Raw genomic sequence first — 20,272 nt, forward strand, 5'->3', positions numbered from 1 at the left:
AAAAGTACACTTTTTTTAGTGAATCAGTTTGTTACATACTGTTTTAGTTGATTCAATAAAAAAAAAAATAATTAAAAGGTGAATAAAAGTTCTCTTGGCTGCTCTTGTGGTCTGCAGGGGGAAAACCATGCTTGTAAGTTCAGGAGCCCTCGGCCCGGGCCCACAGACCCACAAATGTCTCGGGAATGGTTTTATAATGACGGAACAGCAAGGAACAGAAAAAGAGCTCTCCAAAGAGGGAGGAGTCGCACACACGTGAACCTCTGGCAAACCTCTGAATGGGATGATTTCTCTCTTTGTGTGCATATTTGTTCTTTTACTGTGGTAGTAATTGTTTGTAAAGGTTTTTTTTCGACTGTTTATGGATGTGATCTGTTGCTAGATAGCTAAGTGACTAGTGGAGATGTTTTTAGCTATTTAGCTCACTGGCTAAACAATGTTGTTACGATAATAGCTAGATAACTGCCTTTTATTGCCTGCTATTTGGCAAACTTGCTTCATAAATAAAGGTCAGTCCAAGTAAGTGCATTTACTTCACTTTTTTTTTTTATATAATTTTATTTCAGGTTTTTCCCTATTTTCTCCCAATTTTGGTCATCCAATTGTCCCATCCCCAACATCGGTGGCACCTGCGACCCTATAGGAGGATGCGGACGAGCACACGCCTCCTCCGACACGTGTGAAGTCAATCACCCCATTTTTCGAGCTGCTGCTGATGAATCATTGTCTGAGCAGCCAGCGTGCTCGGAGGAAAGCACAGCCGCTAGGTTCCGATTCATCCACTCACAGACGCCTCGTGCCGCCCAGCGCCACCTTAAGTGTGATGGGGAGAGAGCGCCATCTACCCACCCGGAGGGAGCAGGGCTAATTTTGCTCCATCCAAATGGCGGCAGCTTGATGGCAAAGCTGCATGAGCGGGGAATCGAACCCGCGACCTCCCATTCGTAGTGGCAGCGCATTAGACCGCTGGACCACTCGGCACCCTGAAGTGCCTGGATACTGTAAATTGCCCAGATAATTGAATACTTTAAATTGATCTGGTAAATTGGATACTCTAAAATTGATCTGGTGTGTGTGTGTAAAGTGTGTGGTATGTATGTAGGTTTGTGTGTGTGTAAATGTATGTATGACTGTGTGTCCAGATATAGTTTTGCAATCTGTCCTGGGTAAATGCTGTAGTGCTCGATGCAGTCCTCCAGGTGGACGGTTGTTTAAGGTTGAGAGTACGCTGTGCGCTATTGGCTGCCGCTTCTCACCGGTTTGTGGATAAGTGTGATGTGTGATGTGCTCGTGTGTAAAACGTGTAAAATTTTAAAGCTTCCTTGGGTTTCTAGAAAGGCACTATATAAGTTCATTCATGAACTCCATTCATTCATTAATTTTTTCACCATTCAGAGGCGAGTATATCAGACTGTAGTCTGCATGTTTACAGTCTTAAAACAAACTACATGGAATAAATTGCTAGCTAATGTCGCCCTGGATTACCACAACACTCAGGGTTCCTCAGTGTAGCTCTGTCAGGTGGCACGAGCTAATAACCGCAGCTAGTGCTAGCAGCTTGTGGAAATCTGGAAATCTAAGCTTAATATAAATGAATGGAAGTGCTTTACTTAACCAAATAAACATATTTTAGGTAAGAAATCTGTGTAGATTAACATCCAGTGCTTGTTTGACTAAAAGAAAATGTTTTTTTTTTTTAAGAATTATAGTTTTGTTTACCTAACTTAGCTTAGCTTTACAGGTCTCACCACCCAGATGTGAGACCTGCTGAATTATAAGGAAAACATCCTGTTCAAACCCCTGTTCCTTACTAGTGTTGCATAATGGACCTTATCATCCGGTAAGCCTTATGTATGAAAATAGCACAGGAAATAGACATTTATTGATAGTGCATAAATAAAATTATTTTATATTTAGTCATTACCTGGCATCCCATGATTGAAGTGAGTGAATGGAACTTTCATGTTGTTAGTCCACTCAAATGTGCTTTGATCCTCTTGGTTGGACAGTCCAATCCAGAAGTGCTTCTCTGGCTGTGCCCCAATTAAACTGACTAGAAATGCATTTTCAACGCTGAGAGGGAAGGAAACAGAGTGAAGCAAATAAAGAATTACCTAATAAGTCTATGTCTAAATATTTTTATTTTATTCAAATATTTTAATTTTGAATCATTTAAAAATTTAAATTATGAAAGCTGTTAAGAAATGCATAATATGTATTATATATATTTTTTGTACTACCTCAATAAATTGAGAACGTTTACTGGGATCTATTGAAACTGGTTATTCAGCCAGTGTTTTATTCTGTTTGTATTTTAGCCTCTAATCCCACCTATTGCCCATTACCCAGTGCTATTTCAACACTCTAGGTTGCCAGGTGTGTAACAAAACATCAGGCAAACAGTGTGTTGCAGCAATGAAAGTGAGCAAGTGAATTTTATCAGCAGATAGAGCATTAACCAGATGCTTCCAAACCTAAAAATCTTGGTCAAAGAGAGAAACCACAAGTAGTTATATCTTTGCAGTGAGTTTGACAGATGGAAACAGCTTGGAGCCCAGAAGGACTACAAGACGAATGCTAAGGTGACTAGTTTTCTTTAGAGCAGGTGAGAACTAAACTAAGGGTGCTTTCAAACCTGCCTCGTTTGGTCTGTACTTTCGGACTTTTTAGTTTGGTCCGAACCAAAGTAGCAGGTGTGAAAGGGGGCGCGAACCACGGTCCGGACCAAAGAACCAGAATTTGGTCCGACCAAGAGAGGTGGTCTCGGTCCGGATCTTCTGAACAATGGTCCGGTTCGCCTGCAGTGTGAAAGCGCTTTTCTGGATGGTTCGAACTTTCAAACCAATTACAGGAAACTAAGCAGGCGTTCCTCAGCAATGGCAGCAGAAGAAGAAAAATAACCATCTACTACTGACTGCAGCCTGCGAGAAGGCGGAGTTAGACGTCCAGCACGTCCAGTCCCACCCACTCTGTCCACGCCACACCTTATCAGTCTCGCAAGCTTGTAGTGTACACGGTCCGTGTACATTTTGACAGTTTGATTCTTGAACTGAATAGAGAGCTGAAGAAATGAAAAAACGGCTCGTTTTTTAAGCAGCCCTTTTACCATGACCACACCTTTTGTGAATAGAGCTGAATAACATTTTAAAAAGCAAATTCTGTGGAGATATAACATTTTTACAATATACACAGAGGTTACACTAGCTGCTGCATTTAAATAATGGAGGTAGAATTACAGTATATTAGAAAAAAACGTGATTGAAAATTGTCAGTTTTGCCATTGAAACCTATGGGGATGGGTGGGGTTACACAGCTTTCTGAAACCGAACAGCAGGGGGCGCCCGACCTGTGGTGGCTTCACTTTTGAGAGACGATGCTCTGTCCAGCTATACACAGTCTATGGTTTTCTCCTTTGGGTCTACAAAACAAACTTACGGCTCATTATTTTGATTGCGAAATATGGGCGGGCTTTAATCGCGCCTCCTACCACATTGGTTAGTCTGAGAGATCACGTGTTCGTAGCCGCTACGTTCAGATATAATAAAAGTCCCGAATTGTCAGGTGTCAGTAATTATGACCGCAGGAATATTATCAGTGTCTAGATTTGCGTGCAAAGACTTTCTCCAGTCTGACTGAATTAATTCCGATTACAGAATCTGACTAAAGTGTTTGTACACGCTACTCATCTGAGGAAAAACTATATTTATATGTAACAGAAATGTACGCTGTAAAAGTAATAGAGCCCAAAATGATACACGTGTAGAGTACTACTGAATTTTCTCTGTGCCTTGAATTCATTATATTATTACATTCATACAATTAAATGTAATATGGTCAAACCATTGTTCATCTTCTGTACTACACACTCATGAACTAGGTACCAGTCTCACAATGCATGAAAAAAAAACCTTTGGATGAAATTTATGGTGGAAGTAAGTCTGCTAAAAAATCCAGCTCTTTACCTGACAATAAATATTTTACATTGAGAGGTTATAGCTTATAATCAGTGTTGGGCACGTTACTTTGAAAACGTAATTAGTTATAGTTACTCGTTACTTCTCCAAAAAAGTAACTGAGTTACTAACGGAGTTACTCCACTATAAAAGTAATTAGTTACCAGTAAAAGTAACTATCGCGTTACTTTTTATTATTCGCCCGTCAAAAAAAGGAAATCAATTATGCATTTACTATTATTATTAGAAAAATAACAAAAAATAACAAACGAAAATAAACCCAAAATGTTGACAAAAATATAATCTAACGAATTTCAAAAAAATAAAACGAAATTCTCCACACAACCAAAGAAAATTACTAAAACTTGTAATACTGAAAAAAGCGGAAAAACGCGTCTGGGGATGAAATTTAACAAACCAAGCCACACTCAAAAGAAATATGTATATATAAAACAAAATAATGGACAAAAACAACAATTTAATGCCCGTTAAAATGGTATTAATATAACAGCTTCACCAAAAGAGAATAGAGCTTAGATCGTGCCCAAAAAATCCGACCCAGCCGGAGCCCGTGCACATTCTGCCCAAGCCCGAACCATAAACTGTCATTATGAGCCTGACCCGATCCGCCCCATAAACTGTCTGTTTTCGGGCTGATTGAATGAGCGAAATATAATCAGAATTATGTTAATTAACACTGTAACATAGAAGCATAGAACTATTATTTAATTTAAATGATTTTTAAGAACAGCTACACACAATGCTGCAAGTCAAACGCGGAGGCGTTCACGTGCGCCCAGAGCTACGTGATTACAGTTTTCATTTTTATTATAGTTTAATTTTATTTTGTTTTTATTTTTTCTGTTCATTTTAGGGTGGGCTTGCTAGCGCGAGCGTTTTACACAAGAACTAACGGACCACGAGTGCCGCGCGCTCGGCACAACAACTCCCGCTGTACAACTCCGCTGTACAACAGCGCTTATAAATAAATTAAACACAAAAATGAGGGTATTCTATCAGTAATTTCAGTTCGTTTTAGTTAGTTTTATAAACACAAAATACAGTTCGAGATAGTTATGTTTTTCCTTTTAATTACCGTTTTTATTAGATTCAGTTAACACAAATGTTTTTCACTTTCAATTTTCGCTATTTCGTTCGCTTTAGTGAACAATAATAATTGGTTACTTAGCAACATTGTGATTATCACACCAGAGCTTTATATAAAATAAAAATAGGAGCCTGATTTCGGGTCGGTCCTCAGGTCAGGTGGGATTCGGGCAGAGAATCTAAGCTCTAAAATAGAAAGCAGCAGCACCACAAAAACCGGAGCAGCTAAAAAGAGCTTAACGTCCTTAATTCGGAACTTGGCCTGTCCACGGCAATCACTGAATTGATTAGAGCACGCAAATCGTCACAATTGTGCCTCACTTCACCACGCCAAACCACAGGCACAGCGGCCAGAAGCTCAAGTTCACCGGACAGAGGAGGGGTTAACCAGGGCAAAGCGAAATAAAAAAAAAAAGTTCATAGAGCTGCTAAAGTAACGTGCAGTATCGGGGTGTCGGAAATGGTAACGGCGTTATAGTTACAGTCATAGTAATTAGTTAGATTACTCGTTACTGAAAAAAAGTAACGGCGTTAGTAACGCCGTTAGTTTTAACGCCGTTACTCCCAACACTGCTTATAATTATAGTTATTGTTTTTTTCCATAAACAATTGTTTATAATTTATTATATTATTATTTATTATGTTGCGGCTATATCAATCGGACAATAAAAAAAAACATGGAATTTAGGTTAAAAAGGTGACATATGCTATTATTTGCTGTCTGTCCTTCAAGAGAAAAGTGCAGTGTCATTTCCTCCTTTGCCTCAATGGTGATATCATAAAAGCCAATTTTTAATTTTATAGGGGGTAAATTGAATGGTGTGACCGCACAGCCGGCCCAATGCATACTCAAATTATGCGGAGTCTTAGGGGCCCTAACGCCACCAGGGGGCACGCCAAGAGCACCAAGACACCATGATAAAAAAATACATGTTTTAAAATAACGTAGACATAATAATAAAAGACATAATGTTATGAGAATAAAGTCGTAATATTACGAGACTAAAGTCGTAGTATTTTAAGGGAAATGTAGTTCTAACTGCGTGGGTTGCAGTCTAAGAGCGGAGCACTGAAAGGCGCATTTTCCACTAATTATCTGTTACAGGGCTAATCGCCATTTATCTATTGTTTGTTATCAGAGGCGTGCACACATAGACATCAGGTCTAAAGCACCACCAACTCTGCCCTTTATTAACCAAAGTGCCCTTTTGAAACTTCGTTTTTTTTTTTGTTTAAATATTATTATTATTATTATTATTAAGATTTTACTGAAGCCGTGTTGAAATGATCTTTTGAAAACCTGTGCGATTAAAAACGAGTGGAAACAGAATGCCCTGAAATCAGCTCACACACTACACCTCTCTCTTCCTCTGTCACGTGACCCCGCGCGGTCGCGCAAGCATAGGCCAATCACGGAGCCGGTTCAGGAAGAAAGTCCCGCCTCCTAATAGAAACAGCCAATCAGCTCGCTGGTTTTGCGGAGCGGGGAGGAGAGTGTGGAAGCCCCCCTTCACTGTGGAGGATTTGTAAAGTTTTCTTTTTTAGATTCAGCAGCCGGGTGCAGCGAGCTGACGTTAAAACACATCTGGATATACAGCGATTTTTCTAAAAGGTAACGGAGCTTGCCATGTAAACTCTTATGAGATTATTTCTGATAGCTGGTTAAAAATAAACTACTCAAAACCCACAGGTCAAACCCTCTGTGAGCTTGTGATAGTCATTGTGACTTGTAGACTAGGATTACTCTAAATTATAATGAAGGAAAATTATTTTAGCTAGCTTAACTAGTTAGCTAGAAGCTGGATGTAGTGAATAGACAGAATTTAGTACAGTACTTCATGTAGGTAGTTTAAAGCAGTTTCTTAACCCATCCATATGACCAGCCAATAAATTCTAATTTTTTGAGTTTACCTGTTAAAATCCCTTAGCCCCTTAGATTTACTAATGGAATATATCTGGTCTATATCTGTTATATTCTTTTAAACATTAGGTGATACCTCATCATTTTTTTTTTTCATATATTTATATATAGTTCAGACATTGCACGCATATTTTTTTTATCAACAGTAAATGTAAAGTGGAGTAACATGTACATGTTTAGGTTGTAAAGTGACCTTTACTTGGATGTAACTAGTAATAAACAGAAGTACAAAAAATGGTTTATTTGTGATTAAAGGTAATTCCACAAATGTTGTTTTAAGAGACTATAAGATGGGCTTATTCAAATAAGCAGATTACATTATATTATATTATATTACATTATAGATGTGTCCTACGTCCTTGCTCGCAAGGCACACTAGATGCGCTGCAGCAGCAGTTCAGTTCAGCGAGTCTTCAGCACAGCACGCACGCCAACAGATAGGCTTCTTCTCCCCCGTGTCCCACCAGCCAGGTAACATACACATCAAGTAAAATCCTACCGTTTGCCCTCTAAACCCAACCTGAAATCAGTAATATGTCTCATACAGCACCAAACTACTATGTATTTTATCAGTTGGTGGTGTGACATTTTTCCATTGACAACTCACGTTTAGAGAATGTTACAAATAAAAGACAAATTTCATTCAACATGTGTGTGTAATTTTTTTTATAATGAAGTGTTCCACGTGCGCTAAAAAGTGCCCCCCGAGCACTTGCCCCCCCAAAATGTCTGTGCACGCCACTGTTTGTTATTAACATTTATAACCTGCAGATTATTAATGTAGTGTTACAGTTAGATAATACAGTGTCCAGATTTTCCCAATGTGTTTATTAATTTTTCAATAACTATTTAATAATATAGGGCTAACATGTATTAATTAAATAAACATAATTCATATAAAAAATATTCCTAATATTTCCCAGCAGATAGTATACCTTACAAAGCACTTGCTATAACTTTACACCCAACCATGAAATACTTTTAGACACTCAGTCAGCCTCCAAGGAAATGCGCCCTGTTTTAAACCTGGTTACATAATTAAATGAACACATAATTCAGAAAATATAGCTTCAACACATTTTATGTCTTTTATATGAGGCCTGTGACATGTTTCTTAAGCAGGACACTGTGATGTGACAATATGCAGATCTTCAGTCTATTTTATCAGATATAGAAACAGCTGTATGTTATACATCAAATGCAATTTTGTGTTTCTGTCAAATGTTTATTTCCTTTATTCATGACTGAAATTTCTGTATTTCTGTTTCTTTGGTCACAAAAACCCAACTAAAAGGCATGAGCAGCAGCGCACGCTCTCCCCACACGGGAGGCTTCTCCCGGCAGGGGTGCTGAAGGCTCGGCTATGCCACCATGGGAAAATCTGGACAATGTATTATCTAACTGTAACACTACATTAATAATCTGCAGGTTATAAATGTCAATAACAAATAATAGATAAATGGCGATTAGCCCTGTAACAGATAATTATCGGAAAATACGACTTTCAGTGCTCCGCTCTTAAACTGCAACCACGCAGTTAGAACTACATTTCCCTTAAAATACTACGACTTTATTCTCGTAATATTACGACTTTATTCTCATAACATTATGCATTTATACACGATTTATTCTCGTAATATTACTCTTTACTCTTGTAATATTATGTCTTTATTCTCGAAGTGAACTGTTTTTTTTTTTGTATGGCTCTAAAACGCCGTCATACCGTTTCATTTGTATTATTCAACGTTATTTTAAAACATGTATTTTTATCATGGTGTCTTGGTGCTCTTGGCGTGCCCCCTGGTGGCGTTAGGGCCCCTAAGCCTCCGCATAATTTGAGTATGCATTGGGCCGGCTGTGCGGTCACACCATTCAATTTACCCCCTATAAAATAAAAAATTGGCTTTTATGATATCACCATTGAGGCAAAGGAGGAAATGACACTGCACTTTTCTCTTGTGGAGACAGACAGCAAATAATAGCATATGTCACCTTTTTAACCTAAATTCCATGTTTTTTTATTGTCCGATTGATATAGCTGCAACATAATAAATAATAATATAATAAATTATAAACAATTGTTTATGGAAAAAAAAACAATAACTATAATTATAAACTATAACCTCTCAATGTAAAATATTTATTGTCAGGTAAAGAGCTGGATTTTTTAGCAGACTTACTTCCACCATAAATTTCATCCAAAGGTTTTTTTTTCATGCATTGTGGGACTGGTACCTAGTTCATGAGTGTGTAGTACAGAAGATGAACAATGGTTTGACCATATTACATTAAAATGTATGAATGTAATAATATAATGAATTTAAACAAAATATCCAGGTACAGAGAAAAATCAGTAGTACTCTACACGTGTATCATTTTGGGCTCTATTACTTTTACAGCGTAAATTTCTGTTACATATAAATATAGTTTTTCCTCAGATGAGTAGCGTGTACAAACACTTTAGTCAGATTCTGTAATCGGAATTAATTCAGTCAGACTGGAGAAAGTCTTTGCACGCAAATCTAGACACTGATAATATTCCTGCGGTCATAATTATTGACACCTGACAATTCGGGACTTTTATTATATCTGAACATAGCGGCTGCGAACACTGATCTCTCAGATTAACCAATGTGTTAGGAGGTGTGATTAAAGCCGCCCATATTTTGCAATCAAAATAATGAGCCGTAAGTTTGTTTTGTAGACCCAAAGGAGAAAACCAACATTCGGACTGAATTCCCGTTTCTGTTTTTGTGTTCAAACCAAAAAACGAAAAAACGAGCCGTTTTTTCATATCTTCAGCTCTCTATTCAGTTCAAGAATTAAACTGTCAAAATGTACACGGACCGTATACACAGTATTTAAGCTGGACGACACGGCACATTATATTCAAGGTCCACTAACTGCCCTGTACATTGTTTACTTCCGTTCAGAGGTGGAGCTAAGACATGATGCTGACAAAGTGGGCGGGACTGGGTGGCATGAGGCTAACAAAGTGGGCGGAGCTGGATGCACTGGACGTCCAACTCCGCCTTCTTGCAAGCTGCAGTCAGTACCCTCTCAAAATAACCGGAAAAGCAGGAAAATTGGGCCGTGGATACAGCTGCTTCAGGACGAGCACGTTCGTTTGGCGAATTTGAACTAACCTACGGTACTGTGCCTGAAGTTGCTGCTGCTGGTATTAAAAACACAATAGCAGCGCTACTAATTGTCAACACGCCAACTTCAGACGCATGTCCGTCTAAAACCAATCAGCGTCAAGTTAAGGAAAACGCATGGATACGTAAGTGATGATGAAAGGATGTAGGAGTATTACACAAAGGTGTGCTCCCTAAACTGCAGTGTGAAAACAAAAATAAGCGGACCAAATATATACAATGTAGCAAACACATGAACCTTGGTTCGGACCACGGTCCGGACTTTCAGGTGTGAAAGCACCCTAAGCCTAAGTTATGGTTAGATCATCCTGTAACAATAACAGTGGAAGAACAGAGAGACACTGCTGTTTACAACCTGACAAGATCCAACAAGAGTGACAAGAAGTACATAACCTAAACCAAGAGATTCTATACTGACTTAATCTGGCAACCTCTATGTGAGGAGGGAATGAAGCTATTTAGCATGTTTGCTGTCATTTAGTACATATTGTTCCTTTATGAGGACCATATATTTTTAGCAACAATGCCACATCATACAGTATATTTTTCCTTTTCTACAGGCCAATTTTCAGTAGAATACTGAAACCATTGTCCCCTGGTACCAATGTCTCAGGTAGGGAGCACCTGGATTTATATAGGTACAGTATATAGGTAACAAACATAGATCTGAACAATATTAATACATTATGTGACCAAAATCATGATATCTGTTTTTCATTAAAAGCAATTCTGACCTGTTTGTAACATCTGCCAAATAAGATCCAGCATTTTCACACATCTGTTTGGCTTCTTCAAAGGTTTGCCTCCCTGATCCAGTTAGATAGCAGTAGTTGCCGTACCTGACCCAACCCTAAAACAGTGAAAAGAAAAATTATATCCAACATAATACAGTGATACTTTTGCACTAATGCCATTTTTACTTTTATATTTATTCTTCAGGTCCAGTCAATAACCCAAAATGCTACAAAATTCAGTGTAAAATTTTGCAGTAAACTTTGCCAGGGCCTTTAAGTAAATATTAGTATAGTGTAAAAATAGTTTGAATAAAAAAGGAAAAAAATCACATATTGTTTTTTGAAAAAGAGCGGGGATTTTTTTGCAGTGAAGAAGATACTTAGAGGTCTGACAGGTGAAGTTCAGTAATGAATAATAAAAATGTGAAATAAAAATAATAAAAGAAATAATAAAGATGAGAAAATAAAAAATCTACTTGTCTGGGCCGTACAGCACTGCTATTGAACAACTAAAAACAGGGGAAAACGTTTGACCTGCATATACAAATATCTGTATTTTATAAGGTACCAGTAACTGCAAATACATAATATAACATATAGGGCACAAACTAATGTGAGCTAAAATGTAACAAAACAATTTATATAATTAAACATTTATAAATGAAAAGTGCTTAGAAAGATGGCTGAATTATTTTCAACCCTGTGACCTCCATAATGTTTGTTAATAAAAGACACATATGTCCTTAATATTCTTCCTTTTTGCACAATATAAAAAATAATCAAATCATGAAAGACATTCCAGATTTTAATTTAAAGACATCCAACTTTTACCATGTTAAATGGTGCTGTGTCTATTGTTGACGGCTAAATTTAAGACATTCCTTAAAACACCCATACGTCTGCTCTTACCATTTTATAGAGGAAAATCCAACACCAGAACATCCTATTTTCCCTTGTGAAACGGAAGTATACTTAAGAGCATTAAAAATATGTTAAAATTAGGTAAATAATAATAAAAGTACATTTTTCTTTATGAAAATACACATACAATATACTTTCTCTGTATGTGTTTATTTATTATTGTATTTTTAAGCCATGCTTTAAATTATGCGTTGTGTTGATAGAATATATATATATATATATATATATATATATATATATATATATATATATATATATATATATATATATATAGTGGCATAATATACTGCTTAAAGTGCACTTTAGTGTAGTTTTTCTCCAGCATCATTAAGGTGAACACAATATGTGCATCAATACGCAAAATAGTACATTTACAACATACTTAAAGTGTATTAAAAGGTTTTTAAAAACCACATACTTAAATCTACTTATGTTCACAGAAGTGAACACAAAAGGCATTAAAAAGCACAATTTAATGCTTTATTGATGTATTTAAATATAGCTTAATTACAACTGGAATATACTTAAGTTGCCATAAGTTAGAACATTTAGTATGTATTTAAGTATGTTTTATTTTAACATATTTTAATTTTTTAAAAATATGTACTTTTTCATGTTAAGTATATTTAAAAACTATATAATTAATACACTTTTCTTTTACGAGGGTTATAGGAGTCCAAATTCTGGACTCTGGTCTATATACAACCAAATTTTTGCATTGTTTTCTAATGTTGCCATCCTATTACTCCTATTACATCATATTACTACATTAATATATTTTGAAATTAAACATTTTTAATACTATGGAAGGAGTTTTTCAAGACATAATTGGAGACATTTCATAACATATAGACCACGATTGGAGCTGAAAACTTACTTTACATTTTTATATGTAGCAGAGATACAAGCAGGTTGCTTGTATAAAAATATAAACTTTATTAAACATTGTAAAACATACTAAAAAACAAATTGTACTAAATTGATTCTTCCTCTACACTAATACTCTCATGTTGTAGTGTCTCACAATATTACGTTAAATAAACACTTACAGGCTTGCAGACAGGGTTTGTGATGTAAGTGTCTGATTCTGACTGGGCCTTTTTCTTACAGATGTATCCATACTTGTTCTGACAGATTTGGTCGGCCCACTTTCCCTCCTGTTAAAGAAAAGAGATGGGTTAGGTGGATTATTGAATTGGACTGAATTTCACATCGTAATTTATGGATTCATTTTACTGGATTGGTGTTTGTAAAATGCTGGAGATAAACAACTGACCTCTCCTCTCATCATCACACAGTCTTCTTTAATGGCCACATTGTTGCTCGGCTCATTCACGTCCCATAAGACATACGGCACCCTAGAGTGATCACTCCACTCAAACAGCATATTCGTCTTCAGGTCATTAAAACCAATCCACAGCTCATCTGTCTTCGCTGGGTATGTTGGACAAAAAAGACAGTGGATTAAATCATGTCTGAGACTCACAACCACATATTAGAATTGATTTTTAGGCTACTGTTCTTTTTTTCACACTAGATTATAAGGCGCACTATCAACGAAAGTTCATTTTCTGGTATATTGTTATATATAAGCCTCACCACTGGGTGAAGGTGGAGAAGTACTTAACTAAGGTAAACTATGGTTAGTTAAGTTAAGTAAACAAAACTGTAATCATAAAAAAAAAATCATTTTCTTTTAGGGTCAAACAAGTACTGGATGCTAATCTACAAAGACTTATCTCCTGAAAACTGTTTATTTAGGTGAGTACAGCGCTTCTATTTATTTTTAGTAAGCTTAGATTCCAGATTTCCACTATGGCTGGGTGCACTAGCATTAGCATCAGCAGCTAATCACTACCCATGATAGATACGGGTAGTGGCTAATGCCACCCAACAGCAGGGTTCCAACACTGAGGAACCCTAAGTGTTCCAGTAGGCCAGGGTGATATTAGCTAGCGGTTCGTCCCAAGTAGCTTGTTTTATCACAGCTTAAGACACAGGCTACAGTCCGATATACCTTCCTCCGAATGGCAAAAGAGCTAGCACTTAGCGTGGTTAGCGGCTTATGCTGCTCCAGCAGTGCTAGTCGGGGTTAGCAGCAGGTTACAGGATGATATACTCGCCTCTGAATGGCAAAAGCGCTTAGCTCAGTTAGAGGTTAATGCTAATACTGCTCCAGCCCCGGTGCTGGAGAACTAAACTGAAACTCCTGTATAACTCTGTACTTTAGCGAAGTGGCTTTACTGCTCCTTACAACCTGACGGGTAAAATTCATACATAATGTGCACCGGATTATAAGGCCCAAGGACGATTTTTGGGAAAATTAAAGGATTTTAAGTGTGACCTATAGTGCGAAAAATACAAAAAATATATTTTTAGACTAAACAATAATCATTCCAGATTATTTTTTGTGGTGTGGGGTGTGTATATTTCACATTTGGGTCAATATTAGTATAACATGCATTTTGTGTGCCTTTAGTATAGTTGTTTACATTTCATACAATCAGTGTGACAATACATATTTTTTTAAGATGAACACCTTATTATAGAAAAATATTAATCTGCACTTTAAAGCACCTTTTTGTACATTTGTACGTTTTGATGTGTTTTTTCTTTAAAACATAAACTTTACAAAAAAATAATAAATAAGACAAAATTGAATGAAAAATAGGCATCACCTTTGAAACTAACCCATTTGGACCTTCACCCATCTTAATGAAAGGGACAAGAGTTAAGTGCATACAACTACACTCCCACTACACTAATTTCCTATACCTTATAGTGATGGGAAAACTGTCCACATCAAATTACTTCTATATTTACATTCACTTACATTTTATACAGTGTCCCAGCTTTTTTGGAATTGGGGTGGTACATGAAAATGTACAGTGCTGTAAAAAAGACTTCTTTTAAAGCTTTGAGACTCCAGGAAACCACAGTGAGAGCTATTATTCACAAATGTAGAAAACATAGAACATTAGTTAACCTTCCCTGGAGTGACAAGCCTACCAAAATTACTCCGAAAGGGCATGAACAACTCAGCCAGGAAGTCACAAATAAACCCAGAACAACATCTAACTTGCCTCAGTCAAGCTCGGCATTCTTCATTCAGTAATAAGAAGGAGCAAAAAATGATATCAGATGACTGGGTTCTTTCTTTTTAGACAAAATTATGACCTGACTCTCCCTTGAAAGCAGTAATGGTTACAAATCCACTAAATTGATTTTCAATACAGATCAATCTTCATTGAAATGATCTGATATTGATTCATATAAATCCAAGATCGATCTTTAACCTGGTTAACCTGGTGTTTCTATAAACAGATTTAAGACAACAGAAATACGCTTCAAACACTTTCTGAATCAAAAATCTGACCTTTCCACTGCATCCAATTCTGAGACTTCTGAGAAGTCTTGTCAACCAAATTCTGTCATTTCAGGAAAGGTCATTAAAACTTACCGTATCCCAGTTGTGTGATGGTGAAGCTTTGTTCTTCTATATTGAGAATGCTCAGCAGATCTCCACCTTCACGCCGACAGGAATCTCTCGCCTCTAGCCATGTTCTTTTTGTGCGACTGAGTAAGTAGCAGTGTCCTGAGTAGGAGATCCACGGACTGTGGCAAGAACCTGTGTGAACAACTGGACCAAACATAAATAAATTAGCTATATGTAAAGGATTAGTCATCAGAAAATCCAGTTTAGTCATGTGTTTAAGGGCAACACAAAGGTTCGTGTTGTTAAGAATTAACAAAGTTTTGGGATATGAACCACGCCTCAAGTTCCCTAGCTCCTCCCCCTGGTCCTATATATATACCTCCCAGGTGCTCCTCACCTACGTGACTTTCGACCTCGCACGTGACTTTCGACCTCGCACGACAGCACCTGCTGATCTTGCCGCCCTGGGCCTTGATCTGGTTGCCTCGGATTTCGAGCTGTTCTATGACCGCTCATCCTCTGCCGCTCTCATCTCACTCCAGGCTGCGCTCCGTGGTCTCCTCGACTCGGCTCGCCTGATACCCGGCCCAGCACGTTACCTGCCCGACTCGTCTCGCTGATTCCACGCCTCAGACGCTGATTCCACGCCTCAGCACCGGCGCTAGCTAAAGCTACGAGTCAGTTCCCGGTTCGGAGCATCGGATCTTTTGATTCAGCGCAAGCTAAAGCTACTCGACCCAGCGAGTCGGTTCCCGGTTCGGAGCTCCGGATCTTTCGATTCAGCGCAAGCTAAAGCTACTCGACCCAGCGAGTCGGTTCCCGGTTCGGAGCACCGGATCTTTCGATTCAGCGCAAGCTAAAGCTACTCGACCCAGCGAGTCGGTTCCCGGTTCGGAGCACCGGACCTTTGATTCAGCGCAAACTATACTACTCGATCCAGCGAGTCGGTTCCCGGCCAGCACGTAACCTGCCTGACTTGCTGATTCTACGCCTCAGCACCAGCGCCAGCTATACTGCTCGACACAGCGAATCAGTTCCCAGACAGCGCGACCACCCTCCCTCCCTGCCGGTGAGGCCGATCTAATATCTCGAATTAATACATGGTTCCCTCAGTTTGATCTATTGTTCTTGATTTACTCCATTGTTCCCTCTATTTATATCGGTTTCCTCTATTTTATTATTTACTCTATTCATTGTTCCCTTAATTCATTCAATGTTCCCTATAATTAATTCACTGTTCCTTCGTTCAATCAATTTATTGTTCCCTCTATTAATTGTTCTCTCTAGCATTCCGTCGAACTGTTTGCCTGTTCAGCATTATGTATTTTTCCTCTATGTAATTTACTGTTCCCTCTATTTATTTAATTGTTCCCTCAATCCATTTCACCATTCCCTAGATCTATTTCACTGTTAGATTTAAGTTATTGTTCCCTCTTTTTATTCATCGCTCCCTCGATTTATTAATCATTTCCTCGTTTTATTAATCATTCCCTTGATCAGTTTCACTGCTAGATTTAAGTTATTGTTCCTTCAATGTATTAATCGTTCCCTCGATTTATTCATCGCTCCCTCGATTTATTAATCGTTCCCTCGATCTGTTTCACCGCTAGATTTAAGTTATTGTTCCCTCTTCATTGTCCCCTCGATTTATTGATCATTCCTCGAGCTATTTCACTGCTAGTTTTATTTATTGTTCCCACATTTATTCATCGTTCCCTCGATTTATTTATCATTCCCTCGATCCATTTCACTGTTAGATTTGATTTCTGGTTTCCTCTATTTTATATATCGTTCCCTCAATTTATTACTCATTCCCTCTATCTATTTCACCGCTGGATTTAATTTATTGTTCCCTCTTCATCGTCCCCTCGATTTATTAATCTTTCCCTCGATCCATTTCCCTGCTAGTTTAATTTAGTGTTCCCTCTATTTATTCACCGTTCCCTTAAATTTATTAATCATTCCCTTGATCTATTTTACAGTTTGATTCAATTTGTTTCCTCTATTTAATTAATCATTTCACTATATTCATTGTTCCCTCGATCCATTTCACCTTTTCCTTTGATCTATTTCACTGTTCCTTCGTTCCGTTCCCCTGTTTCCCTCGTTCCCCTGTTTCCCTCGTTCCCCTGTTTCCCTCGTTCCCCTTGTTCCCTCGTTCCCCTTGTTCCCTAGTTCCCTCGTTCCCCTCTTCCCTAGTTCCCTCGTTACGTTCCCCTGTTCCCTAGTTCCCCTGTTCCCTCGTTCCCCTTGTTCCCTCGTTCCCCTTGTTCCCTAGTTCCCTCGTTCCCCTCTTCCATAGTTCCCCCGTTCCCGAGTTCCCCCGTTCCCGAGTTCCCCCGTTCCCGAGTTCCCCCCGTTCCCGAGTCCCCCCGTTCCCGAGTCCCCCCCCGTTCCCGAGTCCCCCCCGTTCCTGAGTTCCCCCGTTCCCGAGTTCCCCTGTTCCCTCGATCCGTTCCCCTGTTCCCTCGATCCGTTCCCCTGTTCCCTTGATCCATTTCGCGACGGCTCCTTTCTAATTCCTCGATTCTGTTGTTTCCTCAGTTCTTTTTCAGTTCCCTCAATCCCTGCAAGCGAGGCGGACCCCTGCACCCGGCCATACTAATGCGCTGAATTCTTCAGTCGTCACTTCTCTCTGCCTGCTGGTTGAAGTCCCTCTAGTGTTCTTCGCCCGGGCGCCCCTGTCTGCTGTGATGACCTTCGGTCCTGCCTGTTGCTCTTTTGGGGACTAAGCTGGACTCTCTCTACTTCAGGCTTCTCTTCTTTGATTTCAGAACAATCCTGTCTTCCAAGCTGCATGCGACATCATGCAGGACCCATCATCAGTTGCAGGCCCATTATTGGTTCCCACGTAATGAACTGTGGAAGTGTGGAAATCCAGGGAACTAACTCTTCAAACAAAGATCAGACTGTTTAACTCTGTCAAATCAGTACTGCTGTACGGAGCAGAAATTTGAAGGACAACAGTGCCAACAATGAAGAGAGTGCAGACATTCATTAATTCATGTCTGCACAATATTCTCCAGATCCACTGGCCAAACATCATCAGCAATCAGGATCTGTGGTAGAAACAAACCAACTTCCTACAAGAAGAAGAGTTCCAGAAAAGGTGTTGGAGATGGATCGGACTCACTCTTCGGAAGCCTGCCTCCAACATCACTAAGCAAGCTCTGACCTGGAACCCAGGGAGAAAGAAGTAGAGGAGGCCCAGAAACATGTCGCGTAGGGATCTGGATGCGGACTTAAGCGGATGTGGTACACCTGGAGTCTAGTAGGACAAAGGCCCAGGATCGGGATGCCTGGCGAAATCTTGTTGGGGGCCTATGCCCCAGAAGGGGCGAACGGATCTGACAATGTAAAGAACAGACTTCAGGCCAAAAAGGGACAATCAGTCCACCTTAAACTTCATGAGATCAACCCCTATTCTCAGCCGATTGGCCTTCAACCCAGTTGAGAGCAAGTGTCATACCCTAGACGTTGATTTAGATTTTCATGGTTGTCACATTCCCTTGTCAAGAGAAGATAACTCACCCGGCCACAAACCTGTCGAACTCCCCATTCAGTCAAACATTATACTGGTTTTCAAATCGTATCACGAGGACGATGCTAACTCTGCATGCCATCTACTATTAAGACTTTCACTCAAACCACCCGAAACGCCGTTCAAGATCTTATGAAGTTCTGCTGAAGACCCCAGACTCTCACTTTCGCTTACCTCACTTTCAGTTCAGATTCGGCTGCCGGTCCTCACACTTCGTCTTTTTTGGGGGGATTTGGCTTGAGAACTGTCCCAAGCTGTTCTGAACTGTACCCCAAGTATCATCATCACAGTTCCCCTCCCCACATGGTGTAGGCGGGGTTCATTATAGCAAAGTGTTGTTAAGAATTAACAAAGTTTTGGGATATGAACCACGCCTCAAGTTCCCTAGCTCCTCCCCCTGGTCCTATATATATACCTCCCAGGTGCTCCTCACCTACGTGACTTTCGACCTCGCACCCGCCTCCACCCCATCACCACCCTCATCTTAATCTCTTACCTAACTGCGGGGGGGATTTGGCTTGAGAACCGTCCCAAGCTGTTCTGAACTGTACCCCAAGTATCATCATCACAGTTCCCCTCCCCGCATGGTGTAGGCAGGGTTCATTATAGCAAATTAATCATAAATACGAGTTACTAGATGTATTTTATTATTAGCATGATATCAGGCACTAGAAATATTTTCCTTTACTTAAAGCCGATGTCTGTAAGTTTTGGGATTCAGGGCCCTCTTTGGTGAGAATGGGTAATTGCACAGAGCATGCGGAAGAATAATTTTAAGCTGGGCGGGTGTGATGCGGTCTCCTTTCAGAGCGGATGAATCTGAGTTTTCCCTTCTGAAGTCTCCATTGCTCCACCAGCAGCTCACGTTCAGTAAAACTGAGCCAGATCCTCTTTTAGAGGCTTTATGTGTGACGTAAGTACGTAAAGACGCGTGACGTGGTCAGAAGAACTCCTGCGAAAAAAGCGACCCGACATCCCAGTTTTTAGAACTAATATATTAGGCTTAGCAGGGGTGGTCGTTGCAGCACACTAATTCCATTAACACAATACTTTATCCCTTCTCCACTCAGAAATGCTTCTGCTTTCAGTTTAGAAACAAAATAATACAGACTGCCACTTTAAATGTGTCTCACACAGAAACAAAAAGTTTGTAGGATCCTAAAATGTCCTAGGATTATGAAACTAATATTAAGAAAAGAAGATGTTCTATAAAGATAATACACCTTGTGGAACCTTACCTGGTGGAACAGTGGGGGTAATGAGGCCTCTTTGGCAGATATATCCATGCCTCTCAGAGCAAACAGCAGTGGACCATCCAGAGTCATGAGACTGATCTAGCACTCCACAGCTGTAGCCTGGTAGAGAAGATGGTTGTCCTTTTCCCAGGAAAACACAGACAACATTTTTCACAAACACAAACATTTTTCAGCAGGGCCTAAAGGAGGCCAAAAGGAAATAGTGAGATAGAGGAGGAAAGGAGGGGAAGAAGGGAATGAGGTTA

The 20,272-nt window shown here is 39.3% G+C and overlaps 1 protein-coding gene across 1 annotated transcript in view; it reads right to left on the reverse strand.

Annotated features, from left to right (window-relative positions):
• Positions 1 to 20,272, reverse strand: part of LOC125803968 (macrophage mannose receptor 1-like) — a 52,916-nt gene that overhangs the window by 27,426 nt on the left and 5,218 nt on the right. Inside the window, exons 6-11 of the mRNA XM_049482819.1 lie at positions 20,010 to 20,147; positions 15,255 to 15,434; positions 13,071 to 13,228; positions 12,844 to 12,951; positions 10,874 to 10,989; positions 1,925 to 2,073 (exon numbers count right to left, since the gene is read on the reverse strand). Of these exons, the coding sequence (XP_049338776.1) occupies positions 1,925 to 2,073; positions 10,874 to 10,989; positions 12,844 to 12,951; positions 13,071 to 13,228; positions 15,255 to 15,434; positions 20,010 to 20,147 (849 nt within the window). The remainder of the gene's footprint in view (positions 1 to 1,924; positions 2,074 to 10,873; positions 10,990 to 12,843; positions 12,952 to 13,070; positions 13,229 to 15,254; positions 15,435 to 20,009; positions 20,148 to 20,272) is intronic.

This window comes from Astyanax mexicanus, chromosome 8, assembly GCF_023375975.1.
Source record: "Astyanax mexicanus isolate ESR-SI-001 chromosome 8, AstMex3_surface, whole genome shotgun sequence".
Classification (NCBI taxonomy): domain Eukaryota; kingdom Metazoa; phylum Chordata; class Actinopteri; order Characiformes; family Acestrorhamphidae; genus Astyanax; species Astyanax mexicanus.